The 23,264-nt window shown below is 42.3% G+C and overlaps 2 protein-coding genes across 8 annotated transcripts in view; one reads left to right on the top strand and one right to left on the bottom strand.

The window, feature by feature from the left end:
* FAM227B (family with sequence similarity 227 member B) overlaps positions 1 to 7,490 on the bottom strand; it is a 110,441-nt gene extending 102,951 nt beyond the window's left edge. For 2 of the 4 annotated variants that reach the window (XM_077918798.1, XM_077918797.1), the window contains exons 1-3: positions 7,370 to 7,490; positions 4,436 to 4,489; positions 1,162 to 1,420 (exon numbers count right to left, since the gene is read on the bottom strand). In XM_077918798.1, coding sequence (XP_077774924.1) covers positions 1,162 to 1,420; positions 4,436 to 4,489; positions 7,370 to 7,405 — 349 coding nt within the window. In that variant the 5' untranslated portion in view covers positions 7,406 to 7,490. The remainder of the gene's footprint in view (positions 1 to 1,161; positions 1,421 to 4,435; positions 4,490 to 7,369) is intronic. The other 2 variants (XM_028707257.2, XM_077918796.1) reach the window with 1 other exon arrangement.
* A 50-nt stretch (positions 7,491 to 7,540) lies between these two features.
* DTWD1 (DTW motif tRNA-uridine aminocarboxypropyltransferase 1) lies at positions 7,541 to 21,365 on the top strand. Of its 4 annotated transcripts, XM_028707262.2 has the most exons (6): positions 7,541 to 7,790; positions 8,043 to 8,167; positions 13,273 to 13,580; positions 14,214 to 14,357; positions 15,256 to 15,526; positions 17,066 to 21,365. In XM_028707262.2, exons 2-6 carry the CDS (start codon positions 8,158 to 8,160, stop codon positions 17,290 to 17,292), a joined length of 960 nt encoding a protein of 319 aa, XP_028563095.2. In that variant the 5' UTR covers positions 7,541 to 7,790; positions 8,043 to 8,157; the 3' UTR covers positions 17,293 to 21,365. The 4 variants fall into 4 exon arrangements, with proteins under 4 accessions (XP_028563095.2, XP_028563097.2, XP_028563096.2 ...); XM_028707264.2 differs by lacking the exon at positions 8,043 to 8,167 and having other exon boundaries at positions 7,542 to 7,794; XM_028707263.2 differs by lacking the exon at positions 8,043 to 8,167 and having other exon boundaries at positions 7,543 to 7,790.
* The last annotated feature ends 1,899 nt before the right edge of the window (positions 21,366 to 23,264 follow it).

The raw sequence follows: 23,264 nt of genomic DNA on the forward strand, positions 1-23,264 counted from the left end.
AGACTGGCACAACTCCCCCTTTGGATATTACTTACATAGCCCCAGTTGGAACGTAACATGAAGCCAAACAATGACTTAGCATAAACAAATAACCTTCCAGATATAAGGCCATAGCTGCTTTGCTCATCCTCCATTACTGCTGCTGCTCTGAGCTAAGCCATGGTTTGACTTGGCATTACATCTAAACCTGGGCTGATAATTTAGTTCCCCTATGCAAATAAATAATAAACATTACACAGTTAAAATCTGTTCCTTCAAGCAACTGAACATTAAAAAATAAGGATATGTTTCAAAGTGTGAAACTTATAATGGAATGGTATGCAGTTGGTGTCCCTTCATGGACGGAAGGCAATGAAGAGGAAGGCAATTTTCAGGAATTTTCACTCACCATTGCAGCCTCCTGTACACCACCAAAAATCTGCTCCAGAGGGCGTGTGTACTGAGGTTGCAGGGAGGAAAAGGAATCACTTGAAATTGTCTTTCTTTCTGTGGATGTCTTCAGCAGAAGTGAAGGAGGTGAGGACAGGTGACCCCCACCTAGGCCCGAAGTCACCCCCCCCCCCAAGCAGGCTCAAAGCTTCTCAAAGCTTTTCAAAATCATTTTCTCAGCAGCTAAGCATCTGCTCATTTGCTCTGCTGTTGCAAGGCTAAATGTTATTCTTTCATCAGTACGAGAAGGCTTCAAAAGCTAATGAATAGCCTCTGTTCAAAGCAGGCCTGAGAACTGACTTTTATCTCATTCAGTTGCAACATCTTTGGACATGCTAAACCGCTCTCATTCCCCTTTCCTGGGAAGGGTGCCAAGAGTCCCAAAAGAGTCCCAAAGACAGGAGCTTTCTGTTCATGCTCAGGGGAACTCATGAGGCAGGACTCTGGAAGAGGAGGAGAAAGGGGAGGGAACTGGAAGGGGAATATATACTCTGTGCAAATGACTGTGAACTCATGCTTGTTTGTGAGTTACCACACTTGCTCCTTCTACCAGTTCATGGATGGTAGAAATAAAGCTTTTTCTCCGAAACTATTCCTTGAGTGTCTGTTGACTCCCATTTTCCCTTTCCCGGGCGCAATATTTTTTCCACCAGAGGGCAAAGCCTCATAAGGCTACAGAAGGACACTAATTGGATATTGGCTGTAACTGATAACTCAATGGATAATTATTACCTTGTTCTATAAAAACACCCTCTTGGTCATCTTTTTCTGATTCTTTAGATTCCAAATAAAGTATGACATCAGCATGTTCATGGACTCTCATTTTGCATTCATCCATTCTCTTTTCCAAATCAGAGATAATTTTAGTGGATATTGGAGCATTGTCATGAAGAAACTTGGTAATAGTCTCCAAGGCATAGTCTTTTTTTAACTTGGCAACCAAAGGCTGAGTATCCATTTCTGGCATGTAGGGAAACCGTGGCCAATCATCCTGCAATAATAACAGTTATTGAAAATCTGACAAACAATAATGTTAAGGAACAAATATTTATATATACACAGACATACCCATACACCAACATGCATACATACACAGAATCATCATGCCAAAATTAAGCACTTGCTTTCTTTACCCAGTTTACTTGAATACCAGAGGTTAATGTGTGTGCTTACAGTAATATTTCCACTAAAATAAATTTTATTCACAAATGCTAATAGATTTTTAGAGTACAGTGGTACCTCTGGTTACGTACTTAATTTGTTCCGGAGGTCCGTTCTTAACCTGAAACTGTTCTTAACCTGAAGCACCACTTTAGCTAATGGGGCCTCCCGCTGCTGCTGTGCCACTGCCGCACGATTTCTGTTCTCATCCTGAAGCAAAGTTCTTAACCCAAGGTACTATTTCTGGGTTAGCGGAGTCTGTAACCCGAAGCGTATGTAACCCGAGGTACCACTGTATGGTGATGTTTAACAAGTTTGTGAATGTTTTGCTAAATAATGGATTTACTGTTGTTAGCTACCTTGAGTGCCATGTGTGGAAAGGTGGAATAGAAACTAATTTGGTAAATACATAATAAATAAAACAAATGGATCATATATTTTTTCTAGTATAGTATTGCCTACGTCTGTCTTTAGTAAGTTCTCTCATATGCCATCCAGAGAACATAATCCCGGAATGAAGTAATACATCTTTTGTCTAGGTGGTACTTAACACCCACCAAACTAGCAAAGATGTACAAAATGAAAAATAAGAATTGTTGGAAATGCATTGTAAAAGAGGGAAATTTTCTTAACATGTGGTGGTTGTGTGACAAGGTGAAGACTTTTTGGGATAGTGTGTATAATGAGTTTAAAAAGATATTTAGGTACACCTTTTTATAAAAAACCGGAGTCATTTTTACTAGGTATGGTTGGAGAGGACATTAAAAAGGAAGATCTGAAATTCTTCCTGTATGCCACAACAGCAGGAAGACTACTCCTCACACAGAGATGGAAACAACAGGATATTCCGACAATTGAAGAATGGCAACAGAAAGTATTGAAGTATGTGGAAATAGCAAAGCTAACTGGAAGAATCCGACAGCAGGACGATGAGAAATCCGACAGCAGGACGATGAGAAAAAGAATGGTCCAAATTTATGGTATATTAGAGAAAACTGTACATAAATAAAGACACTCATAGGACAAATAAAACTCATAATGTTTACTGTAAACTTTTGGTTAGACCACAAGATGTAATGCTGTAATATAATAAGGAATGTATGTCTAAAGTATAATACAAAAATTTATTAAGGAATTATAGACATTTATAGAATGTATATATAATAATCACGCTTAAGAGCAAGGTAGAGAAGCCAGAAGAGGGGTGGAGGGAAGTTAATTTGGATAAGATATAGATTGAAAGGAGAATAATATTGTTAAGCTGTATTGTGTTTAACATATTTGGAAAAAATTAATAAAAATTATTGGGGAGGGGGGAGAAGTTATACGTCTTTATCTGATCCTTCTGTAGAGCTTAGGTTTACTTAAACGGAATCATCACATTTTATCTTCACAACAAACATAAGAAAAGCATTGGTGCATAGATCAGCCCAAAGACCTGATTAGTTCAACATTCTGTTCCTCAGGGTGGCCGACGAGATGCCTATGGGAAGCCCACAAGCAGGACATGAGCACAACTGCCCTCTCCTGCTTTTGATCCCTGGCAACTAGCATTCAGAAGAATACTGAACAATATTCATATCTATTGTGAGCATTATCCATTGTTATCTTTATCTTGCATGAATTTCTTTAAGCCTCTGTCATGGACCTGGGCGTGGGGGATTGGTCGAGTCAGAGAACAGAGTAGCAGCAAACAGGTAACTCTGGGTAAGGATCTAGTAGGCTGGGAAGGTCTCTGGCTGGGTCAGGAGAGCCCAAGGAAGAGTATGCTGGAGAGGGTTCTTGTGATGGTGGTGCGGTCCGTTGCCCCATTCCATCTTCCCATTAGCCTCCGCAGTGCAAGATATGGGCTGCCCCTCCAGAGCTGTCAGAGGCTGGTTTCAGCTCATCCACTTTACCTTTCATGCCACCAATTCTGCCTCTGGAGTTGTCAGAAACCATATCTAATCCTGCCTCTCCAATGGAGGTTACTGCCGCACCTGTCCCATTTGCCTCCAATGAGGCAGTGATGCTTCCTCCATTGCCTAGGTTACAGAGACACCAGTGCCAGCATGAACAGATGAGGCAGTTGCATCCTTCTTGGAGAAGTGCCACATCGCTTGCCCAGTCTAAAGACCAGAACTGCTTGCCGTGCCAAGCTGTGCACATGCCAGGTGTGTTGTTGTTGGATCAACGTCTTTGCTTGTATAGTCATGTGTAGCACCCGTTGTGCTTTGAATCATCATTTTGCCTATGTATCACATGATATGAGTATTCAAGATATTGGTAGAAACAACCACCGGACTTCATCATTGAGCAGGAGCCAGGACATCTAAAGGTATCTAAGTAGGCAGCTATTACTTCATCTTGCAGCAGCAAATTTCAAAGTCCCAACTATGTGTTGTGTAATGTAGGTTAGGTGAGAGAAAGTGAGTTATCCAAAGCTGCACACTCAATGACCTTTATGGCAGAGAGAGGATTTGAACCCTGGTTCTCCCTTGTTCAGGTCTAGCACTCTATTGAATATATCACAATGGTAAAATCGGACAAAATGTAAGGCAATGAAATCACTAAAGCGTAAGTTCCAAAAAACAAATGGGTAACAACATCTACATTTCTTCCAAAACTTGCATATGAAAAATGTAGAATAACCACAGGAGTGCCTTTCTATGTAAGCTTTTCCAATTCTGCACTGTTCTTACATTCCACTGCCTGAGGGCTTGAAATGCAATCCTCATTTAAACTTGTTTCTCAGGGTATACATTTGTAAAGTCCTTGCTCAAAACTTTGTTCTCCCCAGACCTAACCCGCCCCCCCCCCCAAACACACATACATACGGGTATTATTAGTTTTAAAAACTACCTACCAACTTCTGAGAGACTAAAAATTCTTCAAATGTGCGAGGAGGCTGCGGCACTGCCTAGAAACAAAGATACATTTGTATTACAAAAGAAACCCTCCATAAATGGTGCATGCCAGTAAAAGAAATATTAGGTGCTCAATTTAGCAACAGTAAGTCTGTGATGCCTACTGCTGGGTTTTGATAATTAGTATCTGAAAGAGGGAGCCATTACATTGAATAGATGACACTGAAAATAAAGGAACACAAGAAATTATGCAGAAGACTAACAAGAAAGGAGAGATACAGGGTTGGTTTACACAGCCACCCAAGCTGGGAATCCTTGTGGTTATTTGAGGTTCAAATGCATCAGCCACTCCCAGAGCTTATGTTTCTACCTCCACTGTCAGTGGTACTATGCCTCACTATACCAGTTGCTGGGAATCACAAAGTATGAATGCACTAATGGGGAATGCCTGGTGCTGCCTAGGAATTTAATTTTTAAAAAAACAAAGAAAATTCTGATTTTTAAAAGGTCTGTGTGAGTTTTGGGGCTGTGTGTGCGCGCGCCTGTGCACACACACACACAGGGTTCTGTGCATCCAACAGCATCCAAATATGGCCAGAAACCACCTTTCCACCTTGGAAAGCCTTGCTTGTAACCGTCACGCCAAATTGGGTAATGTCATGCCAAAGTCACATTTCAGTCCACCACCTTGTTTCAAAATGATGCCTGGCATCCAAATGTAGACTAAGAGCACTGGCTCCCCCTTGGGAACCATCAGACCAAATTAGGCGACAATACCTTCAGAACCATCCAACTTGGCGCAGGTTGGGCCCATTAAACCAAATCTGGCAATGCCCCATCCAAAAGGGTTGAGGATGTATTCAGAGGTGTCCAAATTGGCACAGTTTGGACCCATCGTGCCAAAAATCAGGTTAAGTCATGCCAAAGTCATGTTTCAGCTTGCCACAATATTGTTGTGAGGTGCTTTTGTTTTGTTTTTGAGGTGGGTGGAATCTAATGAAAGATTCCATTGTTCTAGTAGCCAGGCAAGGGCCATAATGGCCCTAAGTATGGGTTTTTAGTATAAGAAAGGAAGCTGCACTGTGCCAGAGAGGAAATGGGTGTATAACATGCTACTGGCAATAAAATATTATACCAAATACAAGACATAGACTGAAACATTGCCTTTTACATTCTGGCTGCAGTTCTGATCCATCAAAAGCTATAAAAGCCAAAAGCATCTAGCTGTGTTTTTTTCTTCCATTTAACAGCTAGAGAAGAGATCCTTCCAATGCAAAAATGAGCTGGTTTGTACACAATTATTTTGTAAGCCACTTTGAGTTACTTTCTGTAAACAAATCCAATAGAAATAAAATAAACTGGACTACTGAGATGGTTAAAAAAAGAAGCTGCAAACTTATTGGTCTCACAATCTGGTGCACAATACCCCCACCCCACTCCGCGTGTGGCAGATGCTATATGTGTAAAAATTATTTCTAGCAAACAAAACATATCCAAAGTGCTACCACTAAATTGCTCTTGTTTTCACAGCAGGAAATCTGCAACTACCGATCCCAGAATAGCTCTTAGTCATATATATTTCTACAGGCCACTCCCCCCCGGGGGGGGGGTTACTCATGCTAAAAGAACTGTAACAACTTAATGACAAGTACCACATTTTTTTCTATTAAAAAAGCACTGTATTTATGGGATGCATTCATTTACTAGGCAGCAAGCACCCTCACATGGGAATAGCCAGGATTTTTGTTAGTCGGGGGGGACCCAAAAAATTGTTGAGCTTTCTTTGGGAAGAGTATTTCTCCCAAAAGCTGCCCAAAAGGTCATGTCCTTATTATTATGACTGGAATGTAATTTAAATTAACAAGATTTTGGAATGCAGAAATAAAGAAAATAAAGAAAACCATCAAACCACCAATTCTACCATGCGGGGGTATCTAAATTATATAATTCAGTATTTCAATGATTGCTATTAGTCAAGTTTAAACTTTAAAGACTGTCTCAAGGCAAATCTTTAAAAATGTAGCATAAACTCTGACAACTGGGAAACACCGGCCTGCGAGCGCTCCAGTTGGAGAACAGCCTTTACCAAAGGTGTCATGGGCTTTGAAGACACTCGAACTCAGGACGACGTATAGCTTCCGGGTCATGTGGCCAGCAGGACTAATCCGCTTCTGGCGAACCAGAGCAGCGCACAGAAATGCCGTTTACCTTCCCGCTGGAGCAGCACCTATTTATCTACTTGCACTTAGACGTGCTTTTGAACTGCTAGGTTGGCAGGAGCAGGGACCGAGCAACGGGAGCTCACCCCGTCGCGGGCATTCAAACTGCCGACCTTCTGATCGGCAAGCCCAAGGCTCTGTGGTTTAACCCACAGCACCACCCGCGTGCCTTTTGGTATTGTTATAATGAGGCTATTATTGGATTGTAACTGAAAACTAATAATAATGATAATACAGTGGTACCTCGGGTTAAGTACTTAATTCGTTCCGGAGGTCTGTTCTTAACCTGAAACTGTTCTTAACCTGAGGTACCACTTTAGCTAATGGCGCCTCCCGCTGCCGCCGTGCCGCCAGAGCACAATTTCTGTTCTCATCCTGAAGCAAAGTTCTTAACCTGAGGTAATATTTCTGGGTTAATGGAGTCAGTAACCTGAAGCGTATGTAACCCGAGGTACCACTGTAATAATAATTTTTGAGGATTTAGGGCATTTTGCCCCACCTCCTTGACTAGGCCCATGGCCCAATCCTAAGCATGTTCCTTCACTATTCTCACTTTCAATGGACCCTTGGTCTTAAATAAGTTAGATGTGCGCATTTACCAGGAGCAAGTGCCATGGAACAGAGGGAGAGGGGCTTTTTGAGTAAACATGCGCGCTGTTAAGCCTTTCAGGAGGCAACTTCAATTCAAAGGAAGGCTTATATTAACCCCCCGACCTTTGTGGCCGCCGTACTGCTCTCTGAGGCAGCCATGGAGCCCTTTGCGCACGGCCCCCTTTTCCCAGTCAGCGCCTCGTTCCGCCGCCCGTGGCGGAAGTCCGTTCTCGGCGTTGCTAAGGCGCCTTAGCAACCGTCCCCCGTCGCCCTCCGTCCTCCACCTCAAATCCTTCCGGCCTTCCCCGCCGGCCACGCCACTTGAGTTCCGACCTCGAGGCAGAGGTATCTCGACAAATATATATATATTTAGCTACGCAAAGATATATACACGCACGTTTCCGGGTGTGGGTGTTCCTGCGGCTGCTGCTGCAACGCGGTGGTAGCGGAGGACAGACGCCGTTTTCTACGGTGCAGTGGCTGTGACTGACACCCCCCCCAACCCTGAGAAGGCGGAGGGAAGAACCCCCAGGCTTTGCAAAAAGTAGGTTGGTTTCCCTTTTCGAAGTGCTGCTCTATTTATTTGGGGATCCGTGGGGTGGGGTGGGGTGGGGGGGTTGGAGGCCCCGAAGATCTCCCATTAAGGATGGGAGGGGAATGGAGGTTTTTCTTGTCCCCCGAGGTGCTTCCTCGGACCCTCTCCCAAGTTGCTTCTTTGCCCGATCCAGTGCATGGTTTAACAAAAGCGATAGTAATGCGTGAGATCGTAACAGTGGTTGTTTTGTATTCGCACCAGTTTACAACAGGAACGCACAGCAACAATCATCAGAATAAAAACGCAGTGCGAGCGATCAGCTTAACAGCTGATAAATTCCAAAGTGTAAACAAGATTTGATGGATGCAATAATGGAATGCTGAACGGTATAGTTTTTGTAATTATTATTATTATTATTATTATTATTATTATTATTATTAATAATACCCCATCCATCTGGCTGGGTTTCCCCAGCCACTCTGGGTGTTTCCCAACAGAATATTAAAAACATGATAAACGATGAAACATTAAAAACTTCCCTAAACAGGGCTGCCTTCAGATGTCTTCTAAAAGTCAGGTAGTTGTTTATTTCCTTGACATCTGATGGGAGGGCGCAACACAGGGCAGGCGCCAGTGTTGAGAAGGCCCTCTGCCTGGTTCCCTGTAACCTTACTTCTTGTACTCAGGGATTTATGATATGTAAAATGAACCATGGAACGAGAAGAAGGGAAGTCACTGATGTCTTAAGGATGTAAAAGGAGTATTTTAAATTGTAAAACAGAAAACTTAATAAAATTATATACCAAAAAAAGAGAGAGCAGTGATGCAAAACATAGAATGCATACATTCGAAAGTTCTGATGGATCCAATATGGAACTTACTTTCAAGCAAGCATGTATTTACCCATTGTTTTCATTGAGGTATATTCTAAGGTAAGTATGCATAAGATTGCGGCCTTAAAATCGAAATGGTGCTTTTAGAGCAAGCAGGCCCCAGTAATTTTGGGAAGAACAATGTACCTCTCCTGCACTTGCAGGTTTACAGTTTGATTTTAGAGTGTTGATCACCCTGTAGGATTTACCCTCAAGGAAATGCACGTAGGCCTTAGTTCTTAATAAAGTTAAGCAAAGATGTGTTCTGGAGCTTAAAGCAATATGGGCACAGGTTTTCAACTTGACCTTGGCCATCTAGTCGATGTGATGCTTAAACTTTGTTATGGGGCAAAATGAAAACCTGGAGTCTCCTCAACTGCAAGAATATTTGCTTACTATCCAGTCACTTAAGGCTGTGTTTATAACAACAGAGCACACATTGGCTAGATCAACCTTTCCCAACTTCAGGTCCTCATCTGTTGTTGGACTACAACTCCCATCATTCCTAGCTAGCAGAACCAGTGATCAGGGATGATTTGAGTACGCAATAAGATACAATGAAGAGAAGGACTGGGTCACTGGGGGAAATCAGAATTCTCCAACTGCTTTGATCTCCTTGGGTTGCAAACAACACCCAGTTATTGTACCACTCCAGTGAATTACCAGTGTGGTTCCTGAACATGTGGAAGTCATTTCTTCCCCTTCCCGCATTTTCTCAAAATGTTGTAGAATGATCCTCAGTTGTGCTTTCCTAGTTGCTGAACTGCTTGATTTTAGAAAGCAGCAAGTGCTTCCAGCATCTGTGAGAAAGACATGATCTTATATTTCCTGTGTGTGGTATTAGTGCAATCCGCAAGTTGGGCTGGTGTTGAATTGGAGGAGGGAGACTTAGAAGTGGAATCTGTCATTTTAAATATCAGCTAAGAAATCTTGGTAATGGTTATGGGCCTGCATACACACTGCACCTTTAAAACACATTTGAAGTGCATCTCCCTAACCCCCCCCCCCCCCAAAAAAAAGAATTCTGGGCAATGTATTTACCTCTTTTATTGTTACAGTTCCCAGCAACCTGTTGAGAAACTACAGTGCCAAGAATTATTTGAGGGGAGAAATGTGCTTTAAAGGTATACAGTGGTACCTTGGGTTACATACGCTTCAGGTTACAGACTCCGCTAACCCAGAAATAGTACCTCGGGTTAAGAACTTTGCTTCAGGATGAGAACAGAAATCGTCCTCTGGCGGCAGCAGGAGACCCCATTAGCTAAAGTGGTGCTTCAGCTTAAGAACAGTTTCAGGTTAAGAATGGACCTCCGGAACGAATTAAGTACTTAACCTGAGGTACCACTGTAGTGTGTATGCAGTCCAAGTAACAGTGATCCAACTTGGCTTTAAGGTTCTTGGCCAGAAATTTGCGACTGTGATCAGCAGTTGGAATGAAGCATTCATTAATACAAGATGTGCCTGAGTTCCACTGACAAAATGTGAAAGATGTAATTTATTTGCTCAACTTTGCAGGTACAGTGATACCTTGGTTCTCAAACTTCATCCGTTCCGGAAGTCCATTCCAAAACCAAAGCATTCCAAAACCAAGGTGCCCTTTCTCATAGAAAGTAATGCAAAACGGATTAATCTGTTTCAGACTTTTAAAAACAACCCCTTAAACAGCAATTTAACATAAATTATCTAACGAGACCATTGATGCATAAAATGAAAGCAATAATCAATGTACTGACTATAAAATAAGACAGTATTGTAGATGATAAAAACTACCATTAATTTTTTTTCTTACCTGCACTTGTTTGGATGGGGGGCTTTTATCCATTCCCACAGTCACACAATCAATCAATCAGTAGCTGAACTGGGTTCCACACAGTCACAAAAACAAATGAACCGAAAAAGCCTCAAAAACAAAAACGCAAAATAAATAACAAAAACAAAAAGCGCCAAACTTAATCCGTTCTGGAAGTCTGTTTGACTTCCGATATGTTCGAAAATCAAGGTGCAGCTTGTGATTGGTGCAGGCGCCCCGGAAACAATATTCGACAGCTGCATTGGACATTCAGCTTCCAAAAAACATTTGAAAACCGGAACTCTTGCGAGTTTCCGGAGTCTGGGAACCAAGGCGTTTGAGTACCAAGGTGTTTGAAAACAAGGTACCACTGTACATTTCCATGAGATCACAGAGGTGTTGCCTTTCCTGTTGTCAGCAGTATCCACTATGGATATATATGGCTATATATGGCTAATGGAGTACATTAGAATCTGGGTGGCTTGTTGCAAAAATCCAAAAAGGTTCCTGTACCTTCAGAAGTTAGGTGATGTATTTTGCATCTGACCATCCTAGGTACAATACCTTGTGCCAGAACCTCTGTGCTCTGAGTGAAGAAAGAACTAGCTTGAACACAACTGAGATGGTTCATGGGAAGAAACCTGCACGGTCCTAGTTTCATACGCCTGTGCGCATATCCCCCTCCCTCCATGTAACGGGTGGCATAGGTGCTGCATATGTTAACTTGTCTCAAGCAATGTAAATTCAGAGTGACAACTTTGCAGGTACATTTTCAGGAGACTGTGGAAGTTTTTGCCTTTCCTTTGTTAGCAGCGTTCACCCGTATGGTCTCAATGACAGACCTTTGGCGCTTCAGATTTAAACACCAATCTGGCATGAGACATTATAGTAAAGCGTATCCATTTGTAGGCTGGGAATGCATAACAAATTAAAATAACTTCCTGCTCACTCGCTGAGGAATCTGCGTGGTTAGAAGGTTTTAGTCCAAACCTGAGATGCTTTCTTCGCTCACTTCGCGAGCTTTCCAGAGTAAACGGACTCAATTTTCCCCCATTCAGGAGAAGAAAGCACTAAAACTGCAAATTGGAAGTGAGGTTTGTTACATGAAAACAACAAAAACAAATTTAGGACCGTTGCTGTGTTCTTCCACCAAGAAAAGTGACGGTTCCAAGTTTTGTGAAGCTGGAAAGTTATCGCTTTCTTTAAAAAGTACCACTACATAAACAGCCATTACAAATGTTAACTCCAGACTGTTGGCAAAATATATAAACTAGCAATGCTCCGTGGACAATGTTTACAGAGAAAATGTTATAATTGCTTTGTTTTTGCATTTGTAGGGCTACTTGACTTTTCCAAAGGTTTGGGTTGTGGTACATGCGTTTACCTGGAGCTAAGCCACCCCACTGAACGCAGTGGGTCTTATTTTTGAGTAAACATATATAAGATTGCACTGTTATAGGCAAACAATCTGCTTATCTGTAATTTTGTCTCGGCCATTCAAGATAAGCACCTTAATGTATTCATATTTATGCATATGTGTCTACCTAGTTACCTAATTTTTTTTAAGTGTTTGTCCACCACCTGGCCTGCTAAGGCCCTTAAGTGACTTAGAACAAAAGAATACAGTAACATAAGAAGCCCAGCAAAATACATTTACAAATACAGCTAAATTGGTTTTTTTAAAAAACACATTGTCATATCAGTGTAGGAAATTACTGTGTTGTACTCATGGGTGGCGCTGTGGGTCAAACCACAGAGCCTAGGACTTGCCGATCAGAAGGTCGGTGGTTCGAATCCCCGTGACAGGGTGAGCTCCCATTGCCCGGTCCCTGCTCCTGCCAACCTAGCAGTTCGAAAGCATGTCAAAGTGCAAGTAGATAAATAGGTACCGCTCCGGTGGGAAGGTAAACGGTGTTTCCGTGCGCTGCTCTGGTTTGCCAGAAGCGGCTTAGTCATGCTGGCCACATGACTCGCCGGCTCCCTCGGCCAGTAAAGCGAGATGAGCACCGCAACCCCAGAGTTGGCCACGACTGGACCTAATGGTCAGGGGTCCCTTTACCTTTTTACTCATCAATTAGGCCATAGAATTAAAACCCTAGAGAAGCAGATATTTAAACTACCGAGAAGCAGATGTTTAAACTATCAAGGCTTAAGCAGGAGATAATTCTCACAATCTGCCTATGAGAGATGTGGGACAAAAGGTAGGCTCTGCTTTCCATTGGATTACCTTTTGGCCAAATGTGGGGAAGAAGGACTGTAGCTCACTGGTAAGAGTGTTTGCTTTAAATGCAGACAGTCTCTAGGTAGGGCTGGTGAGAGACTCCGCCAATCATTGCAGACAGTACTGAGCTATGGTCCAGTGGCCTGACTCTGAATCAGGCAGCTTCCAATATTCCTCCTAAGCCACTGTCATGCATTGAATTAGGTGTTTTGCACACTCCTCTGCAAACCAACCTAAATGCAGGCTAGTGGTGTCACATCAGAAGCTGAATCTGTCTTTTTGGCAGGCTCAGTCAGCACTAAACAAATGTACTAAATTAAATACATGTTTCCCCCCCAAAGATACGTGTATGTGAAACTTGCAGTTATTGGGAAGACATTAAGACTGCAATCTTGTACCCAGTCCTCAGAAGATATGTCCCACCATAAAGTGTTTCAAAAAAGATCTTCAAAAGCGCCCCTAGTATTTTGTTTTTGTTTTTTTAAATCAAAATAGCCATTGACTTAAGTTGATCTAAAATCGTAAAAGTTTTGCTGTGACTGTCAAAATGTTTCTGTGGAAATTGGCCCTTGTTGAAAGCCGTTGTGGTTTTGATTCTCCCTGTAACAGGTCCAAGGATATTACTTGAAAGTAAGATGTCTTTCAATTCACCTGTGATTTCAGAAGAAGACCAAAAGAGCCACCAGGGAATAAAAAGAAATTTGGAAGGCCTGAATAGTTCAGATTCACAGACTACGTCGATGTTGCAGGAAACACCACTTGAAAACCTGCATCTAGCGCCTCAGACTGTTCTTGAAAGGGCCCCAAAACAAGGGAGATCAAAATGTCCCAGATGTAATAGTTCAAGGATGTTCTATTGTTACACATGCTATGTTCCAGTTGAAACTGTTCCCACTGGAGAAATTCCTGTTGTGAAGGTTAGTGCAAGATATATCTTATTTTTGATCTAATTTGTCAATTTTAGCAAGTTTTGGTCACAGTGAATCATTCTAATAAACGAACTGGGGAGGAATGAAGCGAGACTCATGTTTTTGCAATACAGTTTTAAAAACAAGCTGCGGCAACCCAAAACTCTGTTTTTCTTCAGAGCTTGCTACAGGCTTGCCAAACTCTAGTGGTACAAGAAGAAGAGGGGGCCCTGATTCCAGATGAAATCCCTGGTACTGCAAATCAGTTGCTATCCAAGGTCCTTTTTAATAGGAAAGATGTCTTTCTGAGACCTTGGAGATGACTTCCAGTTAGAGTAGGTTGGGTAAAAGGCAGTAACATCTTTCATTCAGTCAGTCTGCAGCCTGCTGCTTTGACCCATAGGGCTCAGAAACCATTTATTTTGGTGGAAGTTAATCTGGTCATTGTGCGTTCCCACTGCTTTAAGCAGATCTGCTGAGGAAAGCAGTGACTTTTAATAGGCACTGATGCAAAGTGTGTGTATCTTGTGCACTGCTGCCTGTACCCAAATGCAAAATGTTCAGCCAGTTACTTATTTTTCTTATGAAATGGAATGGGGAGTGCCTTTTCTCCAATGTATGTGCTTGTGCTCTTGGTTGCAGCTCCCATTGAAAATTGACATCATTAAGCATCCCAATGAAACGGATGGCAAAAGCACAGCTGTACATGCCAAGCTCCTGGCGCCCGAAGAAGTTACCATTTACACATATCCTTGTATTCCAGACTACGAAGGAATGAGACACGAAGTAAGGGTTGTCTAGAAGTAGCATGGGGGAGATATTTCCTCGTTTCCTTCCTCTTTCCTTCTTGCTGATGGCTATGAAATCCACAATGCTGCTAGTGTTCCAAATCTCCACAAAAAGAATATCAGGGCTCAGCTGGGGTTCAGAATCCCTTCTGCATGTAGAAAAGGGAAAAATAAGTGGCTTGTTTGCTCCTCCACTTCTCTAAATTATACACCACAATTTGCCAGTTACCATATTTTATATTGCATTTGCCACTTGTATTGGGTTCCTCCTGATTTGACAGGCAAGAAATTATACTTTTTGCTTTTCTAAGACCTGATGTACACAATATCTGGTTTCTTAATAAATGTATATTTCAACATTTTTTTCAGTTCATTATAAATCTTTTCCCAGAAGTCTTTCACCTTGGGACAAGTCCACCACATATGGAAAAAAGTACCTTCTTTTTCTTTACATTTCCAACAAAGGTTATCGCTATTGTGATAAATCTTTGACAGGGGTCAAGTACCATCTATACATCATCTACATAATATTTTCCTTTAACATCGTACATGCAGTGAACTTAACCCCTTTCCTCCATAGCCTCTCCCAGTCCTCCATCATTATATTATGTCCCACATCTCTTGTCCAATCAATCATAACCGATTTAACTTGTTCATCCTTTGTATGCCACTCCAGAGTCTGTCCTGCATTCTATCCATTCTTTACTGCATGTTTTATGAGAGGGAGGATCATGTTACAGCCCTGTCACTTGCTCTTTTGTTGGTTCCAGTTGACATTAGTGTTTATGAAGATGCTGTGCTGAGAGGTAGTTCTGGGTTTTTTTAGTAGCTGTGGTACCTTGCACGGATCCCTCCCATCCCAAATAACACCAACATTGTGTCTGTTTTTCTTCTAGATTGCACTAATCTTCCCTGGGCCTAATTCAGTTTCAATAAATGACATTCCCCTCTGTTTGCAAAACAAATCTAAGAAGAAGGTTGGCTGTGACGAGGACGAGGACTCGTCAGCAGAACCAGTCCTCAAATGTGCGAAAACAGAGTCAGGCAGTGAAAGCGACTTGGGCGAACACCAGTTTCACAGCAGAAATGCTCCGTTGAAGAGAATTGTGTTTATTGATAGCACTTGGAATCAAACGAACAAAATAATCACAGATGAGCGGCTCCAAGGTATGCTAACACCAAATTCTAAAGCCCAGTGCTGCAGATTAATAAAAGTGCAAATTGAAGGGATGTGCTTGACACATCAGTCTCATTACTGCTTTGCATGAACAAATTGAACAATCCATACAGATGAAGCAATGGATCCCCATAGCTATACATGGGCATGCTTCTAGTCGCAATTGAATGCCTTGTGGTCCAACACCAGGTACAGTCCCTTGCATCCAGCCCCTATGTGCACTGGTTTCCTGATTAGAGAAATGAAATTGTTGTTATATTTATTTATATCCTGCCCTTTTCCTGTACTGGGACTCAAGGCAGCTTCCACAAATCAAAACAACACAGATAAAACACAAAAGGATAAAAAAGGATAAAAGATTAATGTTAAAAAGTAATTAAACTCTAGTAGAATTTTTAAAATATAAGAAACAAATTATTGAAATATGGGTAATAAAAATAGAACAGCACTATTAAAACCCTTTCCTTAAAAAACAGTCAGCTCTCAAAGGCTGGTTGGAATTAATGATCATCATCAGAGGGCAGAGGGTCTTCTCAGTAGTGGCACCTGCCTTGTGGAATGCCCTCCCATCAGATTTAAAGGAAATAAACAACTCTCTGACTTTTAGAAGACATCTGAAGGCAGCCCTGTTTAGGGAAGTTTTTAATGTTTGATGTTTTGTTGCTTTTTAAAATTGTTATTAATATTGGAAGCTGCCCAGAGTGGCTGGGGAACCCATGCAGATGGACATGGTTTAAATAAATTATTATTAATAATCATTAATAATTGATCTTATTATTATTTGTACCCCACCCATCTGATTGGGTTGCCCCAGCTACTCTGGGCAGTTTCCAACCTATATACAAACATAATAAAGCATTAAACACTAAAAAGCTTCTACTTGCTAGTGCAAGCATGGCCAAACTCAGCCCTCCAGCTGTTTTGAGACTATAATTCCCATCATCCCTGACCACTGGTCCTGTTAGGGATGATGGGAGTTGTAGTCCCAAAACATCTGGAGGGCTGAGTTTGCCTGTGCTAGTGGAAAAGCAACTAGAAGGGAGCCTGTCTAACTTTTCTAGAAAGGGGGTTTCAAAGTCTGTGAGGAGCCACCAACCAGGTCCTCTCCGTGTTCCCACCCACCATGCCTGTGAGGGTGGTGGGACCAAAGATCTTAAAAGCCTGGGCAGGTTCCTTCAGATAACCTTGGCCATAACCAACACTTGAGATTGTGCCCGGAAACAGACCAGTAGCCATTGGAGCTGCTGTAACAATGGAGTCACATGCTTCCTATAACCAGAGCTCCCCTCTGCCTGAGAGTGTCTCGCAGCGGTTCTCAACCTGTAGGTCCCCAGATGATGTTGGACTACAAATCCCATCATCCCTGAGCTCTGGCCTTGCTAGCTAGGGATGATGGGAGTTGTAGTCCAACAACATCTGGGGACCCACAGGTTGAGAACCGCTGTATCAGTCTGTTACAAGTAGCTGATTTGAGTCATATGTACAATTTAGCGTATACATGTTCTGTTTTGTTACCTCTCTTAATGCAGGATTGCTGCAAATTGAACTGAAGTCGCGGAAAACCTGCTTTTGGCGTCATCAGAAGGGAAAGCCAGAGACGTACCTGTCTACCATCGAAGCAATTTATTATTTCCTAGTTGACTATCATAAGGAATTCTTGAAAGAAAAATATGAAGGACAGTATGACAACCTCCTTTTCTTCTTCTCGTTTATGTACAAATTGATAAAAAATGCCAAGTCAGCAGGAAAAGACTAAGGCAATATAATTTTCGTGTGAATAACAAAAACCAACCCCCTAAAATATTCCTTATGATCCATTGTACTTTATGCTTTTAAACTTATTAGTAACAATTGAATTAAATAAATTGCACAGTTGGCTAGAGGGTTTTTTTGTTTGTTTGTAAGAATGCAAAATGTTCCTGTCCTTTTTAGCCCAATCCTAAATCCAAACCCGTAACTTATCATCTGAGGCAAATCTCTCTTATGGTTCCCAAGAGACTCCAAATGGTCTGGGGACTTTACTGCCCTTGTTACATTTGAACATATTTTTTTATAAGCACCAATTTGGATGTTTGGAGGGTTTATATCAATTTACATATTTTAGAGAGAAGTACTGATGGCTGTTATGTTTTCAATGCGAACTGACAGTGTATATTGTTTTGTTGGGGGGATTTTCTGTCTCTTTTATCTTCCCCCACTTCTTTGCTAAATTTGACACTTAAAAAAAAGCTGGACTGTTATGGGAGTGTTGCCTGAAATAAAACTGAGACCGCTGCCTCTAAATAGAAATGTTTTCAGACTGTAATAAGCAGGGAAAATGCCAACATAGAGTCTCTTTTCTTAAACATAGTAAAACTTAGTTCAGCTGTTTCACTCTATAGGAATGCGCACTTCACCGTCAGGGATGACTTAATCCTGGTGATGTAACTGTTTACTAAAAAATGATTGGAACAATATTTCAGTAGACCAAAAAAAAACAAATAACAAAAATCCAGGCTAATGTATTCAGCAGGATGCCAATGGTAAACATGTTTGGGTCTAAATTAAGCTGTAAAATTGCTTTGGTAATATTATAATAGCAGGTTTACTATAATGACTACTTCTATGTCCATTTCAGGTTGACAGCTTTGGTACTGCCAAACAAAAGTTTCCTGCTGGATTCTGAAATAAACTTACCAGGAGAAACATACATTTGCAGAGAAAGGTGCATTTCCTTCCAACTAAAGTTGGAAGGCTTGCAAAGGAATTAAGGGTCCTCTGCCCACAGCTGAGCCCTGCACTTTACATTGCAAATGAAGCATATTATTAGACAGTCGTACCTTGGTTCTCAAATGCCTTGGTACTCGTATGTTTTGGCTCCCGAGCGCCACAAACCCAGAAGTAAGTGTTTCGGTTTGCAAATGTTTTTCGGAAGCCGAACGTCCGACGCAGCTTTCGCTTGACTTTAGGAAGCTCCTGCAGCCAATCGGAAGCCACACCTTGGTTTTTGAACCATTCTGGGAGTTGAACGGATTCCCGGAACAGATTCAGTCCAAGAACCAAGGTACCACTGTACTGTGTGTAAGCTGTAGAGCCCACATTGGGGGAAGCAGAAGAAGGACAGACATTAACTCCTTTAAATGGTTTTCCCCCACTCCGCAACAAACAGTGCATTAAAACTGAAGTCCCACGTGTTACAGGGACGCGGGTGGCACTGTGGGTAAAACCTCAGCGCCTAGGGCTTGCTGATCGCATGGTCGGCGGTTCGAATCCCCGCGGCAGGGTGAGCTCCCGTCTTTCGGTCCCAGCTCCTGCCCACCTAGCAGTTCGAAAGCACCCTTAAAGTGCAAGTAGATAAATAGGTACCGCTTTATAGCGGGAAGGTAAACGGCGTTTCCGTGTGCTGCGCTGGTCCTGGCTCGCCAGAGCAGCTTCATCACGCTGGCCACATGACCCGGAAGTGTCTCCGGACAGCGCTGGCTCCCGGCCTCTTAAGTGAGATGGGCGCACAACCCTAGAGTTGGACACGACTGGCCCGTACGGGCAGGGGTACCTTTTACCTTTACACGTCTTACAAGTGCTTCCTAACCTCTATCCAAAGCCCTTGTTTATTAAGAAGCTTGCAGGCTTCATACACACCACATTTCGTACAGGAGATGTTACCATTGGCCTAACAATCTGTTTAAAGGTGATGTGCCAAATTCACAGTTACCAAAGAACCAGCTGTGTTCTCCTCCTCCTCTTTGGAACAACTCATTTAATACAAGTACCAGTTGTGATTTAAAGGCACACACTCTTAACCATATTAACAGCTAGTTACTTAACTCGTTTCAGTAAATATCATTGATCAAATGCTGCAGGGATACAAAAAAGTCTGATTTTTCACTAAAAGCAAAATATATGGTTCCAGAAGCAATTCCAGTAGGTTTGTTCCTGAGGAGTGGTGATGTTTAGAAATATGCCTAAGTTTCATTCAGTGACAGTGCCTAGAATTATTTCCATTTCTTTTGCCCTTTAACTCTTTTTCTTAAGATTCACAATGAGGTACAGAAACCATAGGCTGGTGGGGAGAGAAACAGAGCAAAGTTTCTAAATTACTATAGTGAAATAAATGAAGTCATTGGACATTTGATTTTGATTTAACTTACACATTTATTTCTTCTTTTGATTATTTAGGCTGTCGTCTTCTTTGGCAATCACTTGTAGCTGAGTAGGATTGAACATATTAGATACTTTCAGGGTTCCTCCTCCTTCAAGAGCATAGCTAGGGGAAACTAGAATTGTGCTACTGATCTTCCAAGGAAATAAGTTGGCACTGGGCAAAATTTTCCCCCTCCTTCCCATTGAAACTATTTTGGTCTTATTGATCCATCTAACACAGTTAGATCAGAAGTCAGCTGAGATCCTTTTAACTGGAGGTGCCAGGGATTCATCCTGGCACCTTTGACATGCAAATCAGGCGATGTACCACTGAACTACAGGCCCTTGCCCATTGCTTAAGCCATGCTTGCATTTTATAATGGGGTGGGGAACCTGGGGCCCTCCCAATGTTGTTGGACTCCAACTTCCATTATCCTTGAACTTCTTCTTCTCCAGTGATCATTCGTAGCTGAGTAAGATTGTCTTCCATAAACACGGTCTTAACAGTGAGTCCGTAAGTGACTATGGAGGCCAATTCTGGATCCGCACATCCTTCCACAGTGGGGACATAGGTTTCTGGGTGGGAGTTGATCACGGTGAGGGTTTGCCAAGCGTGCCTTTCTCTTAGCTCATTTCTCCCCTTTGTCCTGAGTTCAAGCATCTTCAAAGTCCATGACACCTTTGGTAAAGGCTGTTCTCCAATTGGGGCACTCGCAGGCCAGTGTTTCCCAGTTGTCGGTGTTTATACTACATTTTTTTAGATTTGCCTTAAGAGATCTTGAAACCTCTTTTGTTGACCACCAGCATTACGCTTTCTATTTTGAGGTTCGGAATAGAATAGTTGCTTTGGAAGACTGTACAAGGCTGTACAAGGCATCTTACTCCTAGTTCTTGCTGTGATCTACCCTGCACGGATAGGGCTTGCACTAGAGCCTTATCATTCTGAAAAGGGATAGATTTTTTTATGGTATCGGTGTTTGGTAAAAGGAACCCTGTTGAAATAGCAGGTAAGGAGTGGCCTGCTAGATTGGACTAAAGGCCTATCAATGCCAGAGTCCTTTGGCCAAGTCATGTGGCTTCCTAGGTGGTTTGGGGAAGTTTAAACACAGCGCCTGGGCTGGGCTCTTCTCCATCTGCCTTCAGATGTCAATGTCTCTAAAATGACATCTCATTTTGGTATCTTAACTGATAGTTGTTGTCCCTGATCAATTAAACCACGTAAGCTAAGTGGCCCTCCTCACAGCAATTTATGGTAGTTAGCCTATGAAATTAATTGTGCATGGTGCGAAGAAGTACTTCTATTTATCCTATATGTATCGCCAATCAGTGTTGTAGGGAGAGCCCAAATTTCAGGTGTTTGGGGAGGGCAGAGTAGGAAGGTAGTTTATTTCCCCAGTATGGGCAAAATCTATCATTACTTTCATTCACACACACAAAAATGGATGGGTAGAACTGGCCAGCTGGTGTTAACATATTCATCGAATGGTGATATAGCAGAATACAGGCTCAGGGTACGTAGAATAACCCCTATTTAGACATGTAGTCTGCAGTCCAGTACATAGTGAAGAATCGTCCTTAAGGCTCACTGGATGGTAGCCTATGTTGCTAAAACCACTAATGTTATACAAAACTGTGTCATGTTTTTACAGCAAGAAATATCTTCAACAGTCATCTCTCTAATAAATTGCAACAGCAAATGCTTTCACCATCCATGTGTTGTTGTTTTTTATTGCTGTCAAGAAAAGGGCATCTTGGCTTTGCGCAATGATTAATACTGTTTCCAGTGAATGACTTTTGATTGTCTCTCTGACATTTTCATCTCTCTGTGTGTTGTTAAACAAGGACTCCTTTGAACTTTTCCCAGGAAAGTCTCTAAAACAGCTTTGTGGAAGATTACTGGGCTATAATGGAAAGGGAAAGGAATCCGCCCACTGGAAACGCACATCAAAGCGACCCCCTGACCCAATGTATTCTCAACGATCAGTCAGAAGAGGCGAAACATAATTCGTTTTCTTCCAAATCACGTTACTTTGAAAACATTTTTAGTGTAAAAGTAGGGACAGATAAAACCTTATATAAACAAGTGTCGGTTTACTTTTAGAGTGTGTTACAATCCAGTTTACTCCTCTGTGAGTTTCAGGAGTCAAAGATCCTCTAGTGGACACTTAAAAGTGCTTCTCTGCAAAAAAGAGAGCGGTCTAACCATTTTCTCCACCAGCTGCAACCTCTTGCACTGCAACTGATGCTGCTTTAGAGACTTTCCCTGACTTAAGAAGCTGTAGTATTTTTGTTTTTTAAAAATGAGGCTAATGAGAAGGGGAGGGATCGTTGGAATAAACACAGAAGGCATGATTTCCAATATATGAGATGTCCATTTCATCATAGCCAGTCACTTTGAGGAGCAGTTGGTCGGTGGCAAACCAAGCCATCACTCCCTTGAAATGGACTGCTGCTACAAGGCCTAGAGCCTATCCATCACTGCTTCTCTACCCTGTCCTTGGTCTGGCAGCTGACGACACTTCTCCAGACCCAAATTGGCCCATCCCTTTCAGCTGCCTCTGATTACTTAAAGTGCTGTACAGTGGTACTTCAGGTTACATACGCTTCAGGTTACATACGCTTCATGTTACAGACTCCGCTAACCCAGAAATAGTGCTTCAGGTTAAGAACTTTGCTTCAGGATGAGAACAGAAATCTGGCTCCGGCGGCGCGGCAGCAGCAGGAGGCCCCATTAGCTAAAGTGGTGCTTCAGGTTAAGAACAGTTTCAGGTTAAGTACGGACCTCCAGAACGAATTAAGTACTTAACCTGAGGTACCATTGTAACTACAATGGCAAAGTTTGAGAAATAAGCTGCAAATGATGTCATTTGAATTTTTAATTACAGAGATTTACATTTTCATCCACAAAGGCACAGAAGCCAAAAAGGTAAAGGTAAGGTAAAGGACCCCTGGATGGTTAAGTCCAGTCAAAGGCGACTATGGGGTTGTGGCACTCATCTTCTGGTGCAATGGAACACCGAGATGGAAGCCAGAGCACATGGAGACACCATTTGCCTTCTCGCTGCAGCGGTACCTATTTATCTACTTGCACTGGTATGCTTTTGAACTACTAGGTTGGCAGGAGCTGGGGCAGAGCAACAGGAGCTCACCCCGTCACATTCGCTCTGGTACTCGTCATGGTGTTCCATTGCGCCAGAAGCGGCTTAGTCATGCTGGCCACATGACCAGGAAAGCTGTCTGTGGGCAAATGCCGGCTCCCTTGACCTGAAAGCAAGATGAGTGCTGCAACCTCACAGTCGCCTTTGACTGGACTTAACCGCCCAGGGGTCCTTTACCTTTACAGAACCCACAAATTACCAACATGATCCAATACCTCAGGTTCTTCTAGCTGTTTTTGGACACAACTGTATATATAAAAAAGTCTCCACCCACCACCAAACTTATTTCCTAAACAATACCAAATTATGGACACAAGCCAGTCAAAGGTGCCCTCATTTTAGTTCCCTTGATTTCAAAATGCTCAACTTTCTGTGCTGTCTTATTCCTGATATTTGTAAGCTGCTTCAGGAGCCCTTCTGTGGCTGAAGAGCCAGGTACAAATAATGTATT

The sequence above is a fragment of the Podarcis muralis genome, chromosome 14 (genome assembly GCF_964188315.1).
Source record: "Podarcis muralis chromosome 14, rPodMur119.hap1.1, whole genome shotgun sequence".
Lineage (NCBI taxonomy): Eukaryota > Metazoa > Chordata > Lepidosauria > Squamata > Lacertidae > Podarcis > Podarcis muralis.

What these genes read in the sequence shown, in the direction of transcription:
- DTWD1 (XM_028707262.2), top strand. An exon ending in GAGAAATTCCTGTTGTGAAG is followed by an intron (nt 13,581 to 14,213) that starts GTTAGTGCAAGA and finishes TCTTGGTTGCAG; the next exon opens with CTCCCATTGAAAATTGACAT. An exon ending in ACGAAGGAATGAGACACGAA is followed by an intron (nt 14,358 to 15,255) that starts GTAAGGGTTGTC and finishes TTTTTCTTCTAG; the next exon opens with ATTGCACTAATCTTCCCTGG.